Source organism: Lytechinus pictus, chromosome 5 (assembly GCF_037042905.1).
Source record: "Lytechinus pictus isolate F3 Inbred chromosome 5, Lp3.0, whole genome shotgun sequence".
Taxonomy (NCBI): domain Eukaryota; kingdom Metazoa; phylum Echinodermata; class Echinoidea; order Temnopleuroida; family Toxopneustidae; genus Lytechinus; species Lytechinus pictus.
Window position 1 is genome coordinate 27,166,417 of NC_087249.1, and position 13,885 is coordinate 27,180,301.

The 13,885-nt window shown below is 37.0% G+C and overlaps 1 protein-coding gene across 1 annotated transcript; it reads left to right on the forward strand.

Annotated features, from left to right (window-relative positions):
* Nucleotides 1-926: 926 nt before the first annotated feature.
* On the forward strand, nucleotides 927-13,885 carry LOC129262196 (zinc finger protein 608-like). The gene is made up of 5 exons (XM_054900274.2): nucleotides 927-2,013; nucleotides 2,920-3,007; nucleotides 4,080-7,885; nucleotides 8,417-8,492; nucleotides 9,137-13,885. Exons 1-5 carry the CDS (start codon nucleotides 1,914-1,916, stop codon nucleotides 9,150-9,152), a joined length of 4,086 nt encoding a protein of 1,361 aa, XP_054756249.2. The 5' UTR covers nucleotides 927-1,913; the 3' UTR covers nucleotides 9,153-13,885.

A 13,885-nucleotide genomic window follows, 5' to 3' on the forward strand; every position in this document is an offset into this window, starting at 1 on the left:
TTTTTAGGCTACGTGTAAGTGCATTCAAATTCAGAGTGATCTTAATTCTCATAGTTGTGCTTTACCTCCCTAAAACCCCCTGAGATATGGGACGTGAAATTCATGAATATTCAAGCGTGATGCCTATAAATTCTCTTTTTCTAAGAATTAAAACATTTTTTAAAATTCAATCACAAAAAGTGCAATGGATATCAGATGTGATTTTGTAATTTGTGGTATGTAAATCTCTCCAATTATAATTTGTTTATACCTGTACCTATGTTATGAACTTGAAATGACTTGGTTTTCCATTGTTGTGGTTTGGGGAGGTTTTGATTGGTGTGGAGGTCTAGTGTGGACCCACCTCCTGATAATCAGACATTCCTGACTTGACTTCTACTGTGACCCTTTTTCAGTCCTTGAGTAAATAAACAGCCCTTCAGAGGACGGCAGCAGAAGGACTTTCATCTAGTCTAATATCCAGACTCTACCAACATACACAAAATAACAATCAGTGGTGCCTTTTTTTTTGGGGGGGGGTGGCAATTCTAGGGGTTGGGCACACTTTTCTACTGCTCTACAATCCCATATCTACAGGTTTTTTGAAACAAATCATCCATGCTTATTTCTAATTCTCCACATAATACCCAGGTTATTTCACACATGCCTCGTGTTTGCTTATAGGCTATAGTATATGCATACATTTACCCCTCCACAAATGTAAACCCTGTAAGCCTAAAACATGCCTCTTATCAAAAGAATTTTAACTCCATTGAACTGAAAGTGAAAATCTAGAAAAACAATACAAAAAGCCCCACAAATGAACACGGTTCTATGGTGCTTTTGAATTCATCAGAAATTCAGAGGCAAATCAGGCAATACTTACAAAATCTATTCACATTACCAGCATTCACCGCGAGACACCACTACGAAGAGTGAATCAATTATAACTGCAAATTGAACAATCAATTATGCAGCGCCTGCCTTATTTGTAGTAGCTGGGGTGGTTGTTTGCAGTCAGAATCGTATGCAATTTATCAATAATTTGTTGATGTGTTTACATTTTCAGAGTTGATTGAGAAATGGCATTGCCCTATTAATGGAATAGATAGTCTGGATGTCAGACAGCTAAAAGGCTTTTATCATTATAAATTAATGTGTCGTTTTCTTTTCTCTCTTATTTCTAAATTGAAAGATGTCCAATAAAGTGCTGTTTTATTAATATATTTCTTTGATTGAAATGATTATAAAGAAACCTGTCGTTGCAACTATCTGTTTATAATCTTCTGTAAGAATCCATTTTTGTTTCCTTTGGATGTGATCTTCACCACGAGATCATCTTTAATTTCATTTTTTTTCTTTTAATCATTATTTTATAGAAGATGCATCAAAGAGCTCATATTTATTTAAAAATCAAATTGAATTATCTTTTTTTTTTAATTATTACTTAAAAAGATGCCCTTATACCTCAGTCACATTTGCTCTACGGCGGCTGTTTAGCGAGTAAAAAAACAGCCGTTTTAACATTTTTTTACCAGCTTCATGTAGGTGGTTATAGTAATGAGGAATTGGAGGTGGCCTTACGGTCTGAAGATTATGTTTTTATCGTAAAAAATCCCCACTTTTAATACATCTACATATTTGTTTGATGATAATCCCTGTGGCGTTCTTTATACATTTTAATTGTACCTTTGGGTCCCCGTACACTGTCTTTTTTTTGGGGGGGCCTAACTTCAAACTATCATTATACATGTACAGTGAATAACTGAATATCTATGTCAATCATCTAAGATCATCACACACTATGAAAATTGCCTTCTTTTTTCCCCTCCTACGATCCCACTCCACTTATTATTGATTTTGGTTAATTAACAAATCAATTGTCCGTTTCATTCTGCTCACAGCCTTTACGTCATTCAGTAGCAGTGGATACAATGGACATTGGTGTAGCAACGGAGCCTGAATCCATCGGACCATGTGAACCTGGTACCTCAGTCAACTTAGAGGGCATAGTTTGGCATGAGACAGACCAAGGTGAGATTTTGTTGACTTCAAAGCCTTCATGTTTGATTCAATTCAAATCAAAAGTTTTAGCAATAGTTTATGTTTTTTTAAGTTTAGGGCATTGATTTTATGCTCCCTTTGATTGGTGCATAATTCATATTGTCTTGTATTCTTAAACTGTGTGTTTTTACGATTTGCAACTCCCAGTACATTGAAATTATTTTGTTTGCAAATTTCTTTATTCAGTTAATTGTGGATGTATGGAAAATTAAACTGGAATAATTATTAAAGTGTTAATAAAGGGGTACTCCAGGCTGACATGATGTAATTTGAACAAATAGATCAAATCAGAAAGTTCTCAAAAATTTCATCAAAATCGGACAAAGATTAACAAATTTGTGACATTTTTAAGTTTTGCATTATTATGGTAGAGCAGTTTTATGCATGTCTTCATGAATACTAGTATGCAATGAGCAAGCTGATGATGTCATATCCCCACTTTGTATTCTTTTGTATTCTGTTATATCAAATTATACTTATTCAAATTTGTCATGCAAGAATGAAAAAAAATTTGATGATTTAATGTATAAGAAAATCACTGCTGCTGCAACTTGTTTTGTTGCAAGGGAAACATATCATACACACATGTACGATAGATGATTACGATTTCATGTAATGACATAAGAAAAAGGAGAGTAGGGACATGACATCATCAGTCCACCTAATGCATACTCACGATGGCATGCATAAAATTGTTATCACAAAGTATTGCTTAACTTTAACATTTTTCTTTCCTATTTTAATTTTTTCTCTGACAAATTTTTATAATATCGATAAGAAGGAATGAAACGTTTAACCATTTTTTCTTAATTTTTAGTATTGCATCCATGATTGGTAGACAATCTAAATTTGTTTTGGTTGTTGATTTATTTTCAGGTGTGCTTGTTGTGAATGTTACGTGGAGAAACAAGACATATGTTGGGACTTTGATGGACTGTACACGACATGATTGGGCAGCACCAAGGTATGTACTTAACATTCTTCATCATACCTTAATATCATGAAGATGTAAACAGAAAAATAGAAAATCAATCGTACATAAATTCATCTTTATTTAAAGTCCACCCCAGAAAAATGTTGATTTGAATAAATAGAGAAAAATCAAACAAACGCTGAAAATTTCATCAAAATCAGATGTAAAATAAATAAGTTAGGGCATTTTAAAGTTTCGCTTATTTTTCACAACACAGTGATATGCACATCTCAGTGACATGCAAATGGGTCAGTTGATGATGTCCATCACTCACTATTCCTTTTGTTTTTTAACGTTTGAATTATACAATATTTCATTTTTTACATATTTGACAATAAGGACCAACTTGACTGAACCATTTAGTATTATACAATGCTACATGTAGATCCACATGTTCATGAAGGAATTAATCGTTGTTTCCCTTGACAATGAGGAGAAAATTATAATATTTCACATTTAATATAATAAAATACAAAAATAGTGAGTGGATGACGTCATCAGTCCTCATTTGCATACAGACCAGGATGAGCATTTAACTGTTCTGTGAAATTAAGCGAAATTTTAAAATGTCATAACTTTCTTATTCTACATCTGATTTTGATGAAATTTTCAGTGTTATGCTTGTTGGATTTTTCTCTTTTTATTCAAATCAACTTTTTGTTGGGGTGGACTTGTCCTTTAAAATAATGCAAATAATGTTGGGTGAAACTATTTGATTATTTTCAATGAAATTATGAAATAAGACAAATATAAATCTGATTATTTTAGTATATGGATTAAGTAAACAAGTCTAATTATTAATATTGAAATAGGTTTATCATTCAATGTGCAGATAATTCTGCTTATTTCTGCTGAATTCTTTGATACACCCTTATTGCAAATAATTTTAGATAGTATGCAAAAGTTTTGGACAAAATAAAATGACAAAGAAAATCTAAAATCTGATTGAATTTTTGTGTACATGGATGTTTTAAACTAGGCTACGATTTATCAAAATTGAAATTGATTCAGTGCTTGGATAATTCATTACTTTTTATTTTATTCTTTTGCTCATTTTTGTCAGATTCTGTGATTCTCCAACAAGTGACATGGAGAGCAGAGGCAAGGGTAGTGGACGTCCCAAGCGAGGAAGGAACAACAACAGTTCCAGCAATGACCTCAGCAACTACACAGAAACTAGGTCCTCAATCCACAGCAAGCTCCGCAACTCAACTAAAGGACGACGCGGCAGTAACGCTTCCAACGGCACACGCACTCCTCCTTGCACCTTAGACAAGAACACCAGCAAGAGAAAGACTAAAGAACCAGATGTTGAGGAACCCGCGCCAACCAATAAGCGCCAGAAGACAGGTGTCCGACCAAACTCGTCTGCCAGCGAGGATCGGCATACTCCAGTACTTATTGAATGCCCACAGCCGAACTGTAATAAAAAGTACAAGCACAAAAATGGCCTCCATTACCATCTCTCCCATGCTCATCACAATAACTTAGACAAGGATGGTAACTGGAGAGAAAGGACAGACTATGACGATGACAGCAAGTCAAATGCTTCTGATGATGTGGGTGTGCCTCCTGTTCAGACAAAAGATAAAAAGAAAGATTTGAAAGACAAGAAAGAATCTTCTAAGGAGGAAGAGGAAGAGGAGAGGATGGAGGTTGACAAAGGTGATGTCAAAGCGAGCGTTACCCCAGAGGAGGAGAATGCACCAAGTTTGCAACAGGGCGGTTCTCCAGAGGGAAACGTTGACAGCAGTAGTGAGACTACAGGTCAGAAGAAAAGTGAATCATCAAAGAGCAAAGATGGTACAAAGAGTCCAAAGACACACAAAACACATGTGGACAAGTTTACAGCCGGAATGAAATGTTTGGGTATCCCAAAACCAAAAGAGGCTAAGTCTAGCCCTTCCAAAGCACCAAAGAACGATGCTAGTGGAGAAAGAACAAGTAAGGGTGCCAAGAAACCTCCTGCAACCAGCTCAGATAAAGATTTGTCAATATTTGACTTCAATTCTGCTCCTGATGAGCAAATGACAGCCAATGCCACTCCTGGAAGCACACCTGAAAAACATGTCAGTGTTAGTGTTATACGACCCAACCCAGAGCCTACGACTGTCAAGTCAGAACCTGTTAGTCCCAATACTATTGCCAAAGCAGCAGCTGCAGCAGCAGAACATGCCAAAGGACCAAAACAACATTCAAATACAACTAGCGACAATGGGCCCGAGGATAAGACCTCTAAAAAGACTGATAAAGACAAAGTTAAAACTGATAAGCATAAGAAAGCGAAGCATGAGAAGGTAATGGTGAAGGCTGGAAAGACAATACGTCCAATAGCTCCAGCTCCATCACTGGCTTCTACTTCTATTCCACCCACGACTCAAGCTCCACCTCCACAACTCATAGCCATACCAACTGCTCTTGTTCAAAACCCTGTGACTGTTTCATGTGTACCCACTGCGAATACTATCCAAACAAAACCACAAGCATCACTTGTTAGTCCCGCCTTGAAACCCATACAGCCGAAGCCAGCTACTATGAGTTCAGTACAATCAAATGATGCCAGTGGTAACATTATAGCAATGAAGGACAGAGATAAGAAATCTAAACAAAAGAAAAAGGTAAAAGGTGATAAGGAGAGGGAAAAGGACAAGTTGCCAGGGTCTCCAGTGGACAGTTTGAAGGTTGCAAAGGAGCAGCTAGGTGAGCAGAGGATTAAGAACAATCCATTGTTACCTGCTGTGCCAGAAACAAACATTCTAAAGCAAGCCTTGACAGCATCTGGTATAGTTGAACCTGACAACAGTGAGAAGAACAAATCAATTGCTCCTGATGTGTGGAAACGTGATGGTAGTAAAAGTGATGGACCTATAGACAGAGTTACAAAAGTACTCCCATCGCCACAGGATAAACCTGCCAGTACTGCCCCTGTGAGCAATGTGGCCATGCCTCAGATCCCAAAGTTGATACCTACGAGCAGTGTGACTGTACCAACTAGTAGGCCCATGAAACAACTTCCTTTGCCCTCCCAACACCCACAGCATTTAATGCAACCAAGTCATCTTCAAAACCCATCTCAACTTCAGCAACCCCATCCTCACCAACCCTCTATGTCCTTGGCTTCAGGGATGAAGCTGTCAAAGCCAGACACCACTGGCCAAGATAGGGCTTCCTCAAACCTTTCTGTGCATACATCACTGGCCAAAGAAGGGCCTAGGAACACTCAATTGTTGTCCCCTCCTAGCGGGAATAGGACTGGAAACATAAGTCCTGCTTATTCGGACATTTCAGAAGATGGTGTAGATGACCAAAATAAACAGGCAAAACCCTCAGAGACGTTTTCCTTTGAAAGGCCAGACCATCTTAAGCCTCATTCAGAATCCTCACAGAGAATGAAAGAAAGCAGTTTGGGAGGGGAACGTATGCCAATGTTTCATAGTAATGATAGAACAGCTCCAGATAGTGTAGGAAGTGCAAACATTACACAAGGAAAGCCACCTCATGAGAGAGACGAGGGGAGGAAAGGTGATGCTAAAGACCAAAGTACTCCAAGGTCTTCTGTGAACACTACCCTTCCACCTCCAGTACCTCACATATATTCAGGTGGTCATTACCCTTACCTTCATGGCTATGTTAACATGGACCCTTCCTATCACATGCGCTTGATGGCTAGTGATCCACAGTACAGACAACAGCAGGAGAGAATTATGGAAGACCACAGAAAGAGAGCTGAAAAGCATAGAGGTCAGGAGGGTTCAGAAAAACCTGGTGAAAATATGGCTGAAAATTATGAAAAGAGGAGACCTGTCATTAACATTCAAACAGAACCTATTACACCACCTCAGGCCCCAAGACATCCAGACAGTAAATCAAGAGACAAAGAACTTATAACAAAGTCAAGACATATAGAGTTTTCAAAGAAAGATGTAAGTTCACCTAGCACTGCAAGGACTCCTGAAAGTGACAAACAAAACAGTGCTATGTTGCATGAAAAGAGACACAGGGAAGAAATGAGGCAGTATTATTTGTATCAGCAGAAGTTAATGGAACAGCCGCAGCACAGGCAGGCTAATGAGCCTAGGAAAAGTGTAGAACAGGAGACGCGAAAAAAGGAAGGACTTGAGTTGTCAAAAAAGGACTTACGTACCCCTGAGTCAGGGGAGAAGAGTAGAACCCCGACCCCTACTCATAGAAATGTGAGTACCCCTACCAAAGAAACATCAGGCCGACTCAGTGCAGACCTGGACAAAAGAGACAGCAAGTCCCCCTCAGGTAAAGGGTCTAAACCTGATGGTAAGAAGCTCATAGATGGGTACCCCTACCTCCAACCCCCTTACCCCTATGGAACTATCCCATATGACCCATCCCATCCAGCCTTCCAATCTATGGTGTATCCATCATTCCTTCATCCAGACCTTCGCTACCCTGCTGCTGGTGCAGGGGTTGGTCCTGCTTGGAAGTCACCCAGTGATAAGGCTGGCTTTGAGCAGGAACCAGAGCGAAGCTCATCCTCTCCGCATAGTCTTTCCGCCAAGGGTGGGAAGTCACCTGACAATCCAGACCTTCCAGCCCGGGCACTGGACGTCCTTCAGCAACATGCCAACCAGTATTTCAGTCCCCCTCAGAAGCACGGCTCCAACTCTCGCCCAAGAACACCCGAGAAAGGACGCACCACTCCGGTGCAGCGGTCACGATCGACATCCCCTACTGCCAGGAAAACACCTGAAACATCAACGTCATCATCTGTCTCATCGAGCAGGGAAGATGGGAAGAGAGCAACAGTACATCAACACATGCATACGCATCAGCACACTCATGTTGGGGTGCCAGTAGGAGTGACTTATCCAGTACTGCCTTCATATGATCCATATGGTGAGTATAAAGGCAAGTTTCTTTCTTTGCTGACAGGTCAACCCATCAAATACTGATCCAAACTGACTTCTTGCTGAATAACATTTCCAATAATAGTAATTCTCTGCTCACTTAAGGTCTGGGACCTCTTTTCATAAAACTTGTCATAATAACAAAGTTACAACAGTTGAAAGCTTTTGAAACTGTTCAATCTGATTAGCCAATAATTAGTTTGTGATAGAAAGTGTGCATTTGTCATTATTATATCAATTTTTTAAGAAGCGGGTCCCTGATTGGTAAATTAAAGTATTGTTGCTGTAACTGGATTATGTAGATGCATTTATCCAGATAACTGACTTAATCTCACAATACTACTCAGAAAATACAATTCGCCTGTATAATGCACAGTACCAACAATTTAGTTTTAAAACTTACCAAAGTTACATAATTATTTTTAAGGGCACACTGTCCATCAGCTTATTGAATTGAAGAAAATATAGTTCTCATTGATGTTTCAGGATGACGTAATTTATCTTTCCATTCTAATTTCAGTTATGGCCAGTCAGCAAGCAGCAGCAGCTGCAGCAGCCAGTGCCAGTGCAGCAGCTGTTAATCAATACTCAAGAAGGTAAGTCTCCAATGTCAGCATCTATGATCATATTGTCACTAGGGTGTTAAAATCTTGTATCTCAAAATATAGGATGGCTCAGAAAACGCTTGAATTTTTTTATAGTTTTGATATCAATAGCAGCCTTCTTTCATACCTAGAAAGTGTTCTCTACATGAATTTAGAGACAGTTTTCTGACAATACATAATTGCCTGAAAAATAATATTTTCTGATCTGTCCTCACTTTTTTTTTCATTATAAGATAAATACCCCAGTAGTGATATGATATATTTTTGTTATGATGTGTAGAGACGAGATGGTAGCTTACAGTAGCTTACCTTCATGCCAGGAGATGAACAACAGAACATTATTCTCAACCCATATTAGATACCAGGGGAGTGCTTCATTTTATATTTTGTCAGTTGTATTTAATGAAAATAGTTCAAAGGCTACACAATTCTTTGCATCTTACGATTGTGAAGAAATATATCAGTGAAAATCACTACAAGATGCGTAATAAAACGCTGAGAGTGTAAGCCCTTTCTTTTTGTTTATGGCATAATGATTAAAGTATAATTAAAACATTATTGTGACCCTACCTTCCTCTTTGCTGTTAGATTATATTGGAATTTCATCTTTGTTTTCTATTTGCTTTTTTTTACAGGGAAAAGTCATCATGAGCTGACTAATGTTGAAGAAGTGAATGGTTCTAGAATTGTTGATCATCATGGCTCAAATATCATTCCTTGGGAATGCCTTTTTGTATCAGTGATTGATGAGTACAAACTTTTACCCAGATGGGACTGAACAATGAGAAATAAACTTATGGGACTAAGCACCAAACTCAAACCCCACTAACATTCTATATGGAACAAGATAGAGCAGCTGAGAATACCTTTTCATTGTTCCCGTGGCTAAGATGCAGTTCATTGACACCAGAGTAAAGGATGAAATTAAGCACATCTCAAGCAAAGAATCATGTCATCAAGATATCACTTGAAAGGTTACGGTGCATTTCAATAGCAGCATCTGTAAGAACTTGTAAGAACATCATTGGAGCACTTTACAAGAACATCATTGAAGAATTTGTAAAAACATCATTGAAGAATTTATAAGAACATCATTCATTGAACGAATCATCTCAATGCCAATCTGGATGTTCCTACAAATCGCAACTGAAGACAAATATGCCATTTGGTCTGTCATTGTTTTTGAGAAATATATGGAGATGAAAAATGATTGATGATCATATGAATGTTATTATGAGTATATTAAGATGTTAACAAGATTGGCTCATGTATAGATTGTACACAGGTATACAGATTGTACAAATGTAGAGAAAGGTTGTGATTTGTACAGAGAACGGTCAATGAAGAATTTTGAGGGATCATGTTTTAGTGGAGTTTCTTCATGTTTAACATTGATTTTCTGCTCTCTACTGCTATCCTCTATTCTCCTGACTCTTTCTTTTTTCTGTCCGTCTGTCTCTCTTTTCTCTCCCTCTCTCAATCCTTGTCCTAATATGCCCTTATGTCTCTTGGGCTTAATCTTTCCTGGGGGGCAATAATCATGTAATCGCAACAGGCAGATTACTCACGTATTCTGTCGATTTTGGTTACCCCAATCATGACATCAATGTTTCACAGACACTTAATTGAGCTGTGTATAATTTTATATATGTTTAGTAAACAGCTTTTTAATTTTTATATCATTTTGAGATATCCCTGTTATCTGAGATGTGCACAAAATCTTGTTCGGTGGAAACAAAAACAGAAACAAGGAAACTTTGTGAAAATAGTAATGTTCTAGTGTCCAGAGTTTATGTTCTTGGAAAAAAAAACCCTTATTGACATTACCAATATTTTGTTGGCTAATCTAGGGACCGTAACACAAAGCTTAACAATCATCGTAGAACATTCTTTTTAAACAATTGATTACATTGACTGCAATGTACTATTAATCATGAAAATCAAGTGTATGATTATAATTGCTAACCTGTTGCATGACCCTGTTTTGTCAAATGCAATGCAATCAGTGGTTCCAGGTGGGTGTTTCATAAAGCTGTTCGTAATTTAAGAGCAACTTTAAGAACGACTGGTGATCCTTTCGTGTGGTAAATGATGTACACTAAAATGTTCATTTGTGATGGCTTGGCGAGTAAGAAAGGTTCACCATTCGTTCTTAAAGTCGCTCCTAACTTCCGAACAGCTTTATGAAACGGCCCCCAGGGGTGATTCACCAACAGCTCAAAACAATTGTGAGATAAAATCAATTCTATTAGACGTGATTCGTCTGCTGCCTCTAATAATTGATTTCAGCTGTTAAAGGATTACACCCAGTTGGATATATAATCATTCCAAATATTGAATCATCAGATCTGCATTTACTGTAGCAGTTTCAGCCAATTTTTTATGAATCGTCTTTAGTTGTATTGCAGTTACGCACAAAAACATTCTAATTACCTAGGGAATATCAAGGTGTATATGATCTGAAGAAGAACGACTTCAACAGCTTTTCTCTGTAGAGATGAGATGGATTTTGATTGGTCACATGGTTTGTTTAGTCTTGTGAATTCTACTGTATCCAAAATATAGTTGGCATGTGCCTCATCTACTGAAGACAGTGTTTGATTTATACCAATCTTAACTATGGAAAGCCAACAGCTCTATAATTCATCATTTATTATGCATATTTCATTGCGTAGTGCTCCTGACAGATGACTTACATTTATCTTATTCTTGAATCACTATCTTGACCATCTGGCATTCTTCATTGCTTAGCAAGGAGCAGCGTATGCCATTAAGATGACTAGGACATGACCAGCTTTCCATGTAAGGTTGATTTGAATTGATTGCACCATTTTGCTAGATGGGGCGCAGGAGGTGCTCTAACAGCTACCAATTTTTACCCCACAGTTGTAACACCGAAAACTGTAGATGTCGGCAGTACCATATAACTGTGCTGTGTCATTTGGAAGCTTGATGCTCCAGCTAGTTTTATATGGATGTAGTGGCTGTTTGCATCAAAAAGAGGCTATTTTAAACAAGAACTTTGTTTGTATATAAGCATGTACAGGTTGTCTTCCAGGACAGAAGGTGGTGTTTGTTACAGCTGTCCTGGAAAGAAGATTGTTGATATGATCATGGGCTGATCTTTCTAAAAAGTGTATGAGAAGCTGAAGATTTTTTGCTTGAAGATGGGAATATCTGAAACAGAATGGTTGAATCAGGATCTGTATTACCACAAAGCTCAATCAAACAGACAGATATGAGTTGTATGTGCTGAAAAAATTGTAAAGAAATTTGTGAAATGTTAATTTTATTATATTTTATTAGTTTCTCAGATCCTTAGAACAATTCATGCTGCTTACAAACCACAATGCATATTTGGCCAGCTTGCATAGTGTTCAGGTTTTGACATTATATAGACTTAATTATTTGAGTCCTGTGTAAATCAGTTATGTGCCTCTTGAAAAACGGTCTGTTTTACTCAAACCTATAATGGACTTTGGACATGGACCCCCTGATCCCCAGTGTTAAAGATTATTCCAGAGAATCTGCGCGATTCTTCTGAATTTCACTTGACCATTGTGACTTTATTGGCTCAGTTCATAAATATTTACAATTGCGGTACATGTACTTTGCCATTATGTTAAAGGTTGTGAAGAAGATGCAATAATGACAGAGTTACAATACTTGTTTAAGAATCAGTCCTCATGAGTACAGCATAAATTGCACCTGTACTGGTAATCAAATTCTTGTAGCTCGGTTTTGTCATCTGTGTTAGTGTGTGAGTTCTTATTACTATACTTCAAGTATTGAATTAGCAAGTACCCTGAATGTTTTCAGGCCCATAGCTGAGCTACAGAGTTTTGAATCTGATAATTGTCTTTAAACTACGAGTTGTTTTGTTTCTAGTCTTTGTTGTTGAGACTTTAATGCAAAGAGCTCAGATACATAGAAAGTGGTGATATTTTTATCTCTATCAACAGCTTGTAAAGCAGAATTTTTCTTAATGTTTTGTTGCATTTCAGTTGAAATGCAACAAAACAGAAACTGTAAAGCTCTCTTTCAGTTAATTTTTCACATGCAACAATGATGTTGATTTGCCATTGCAAGTTTTTTAATTGATTAATACTTTTGTGTCATTGAGCCCAGAAGGGTATTCAGTCCTATACCAGTAACTATTAAAGCATTATTAGCATTCAAAGACTATATTCACATTTTTATGTAGCTGCACATGTATGTATGAACTTTCGAGAAAAATAAGTGGAAGAGGTTTATAACTATATGTCTTCTTTTTGAAACCTTAACATCTCTGGCCCTTGGATGGGAATCTTCCCATAGAGTAGAGCGATGTAAACATATTAATTCCTTCCCATGGCAACTATTTTTAGCAGATTACAGCCCAAACATTTTATAATATTTCAATGGCCTCTTATAATACAAGTCCACTGCTCTTATCCATTGATGCTGATGGTACAAAGATTTTTTGTTCAGAACAACTGGTGTGCTGAAATGCGAGATGGTGATATCAAATATGGATTCACCAAGAAAAGTACTATTCTCTTATGAATTTGTAGTTGTGTACATTATGTCACAGTACATATAGCTGCTGTATTCCTTCAAATTGGGAGAACCATTATGTCCCTTTGAAATTACGCCTTTTTCAAGCCAGCCCAGGATAAAAATGTTGGCTGAGATTAATTTGTTCCCACTGATTTTAATGTCCGCTATTGTTGTTCCTTTTAAACCTTAGAGAGCATTGTGTCTTATTATTGTAGTGTTAAAGAGAAAATTTCCTTGTAATTTGTCACCTTGATTTCTTAATAGAATACAATCAAGAACAATCTGTAAAGGCAGATTATTGTTCACTTGGTGGAATACTCACTGCAGTACAGTTGTGTTTTGTTTATTATTAATTGAGAGCTCAGATGTGAGTTTAAATGATAGACAATTGGTTGATAATGGAGGAATTATACAAATTATATATATTAAGACAACGAGTTGTGTTTTGTTAGTTTCAATTTGTATTCTTATTTTAGTGAGAGCATCTATGTGAGACATTTATACTTTGTCTATTTTTTTTTTTACAGAATTTCCAAGTTTTGTTTAAGTTTAATTCATTTCTCAGATCATCTTGTCAAATTATGAAGAGGAATGATGTGTTTATCTACTACAAATGTGTAAATCTTCCATTTGGAAAGCAAAAAAAAAAAAATTAGAAATCAGAAAAATTATCCAGACTATAGTGAAATGTTTGGGATAGCTCCATTGTCTAAATTGTAAAATGATCTTTGTACATTCTTGTATAGTATTGATGGTACATCCATTAACTGTTGTCTTGTTCTTTTAGACGATCTTTTGTTTTTGAGGAAAAAATTAAACATGGAATATGAAGCGTTAAAAAGAAA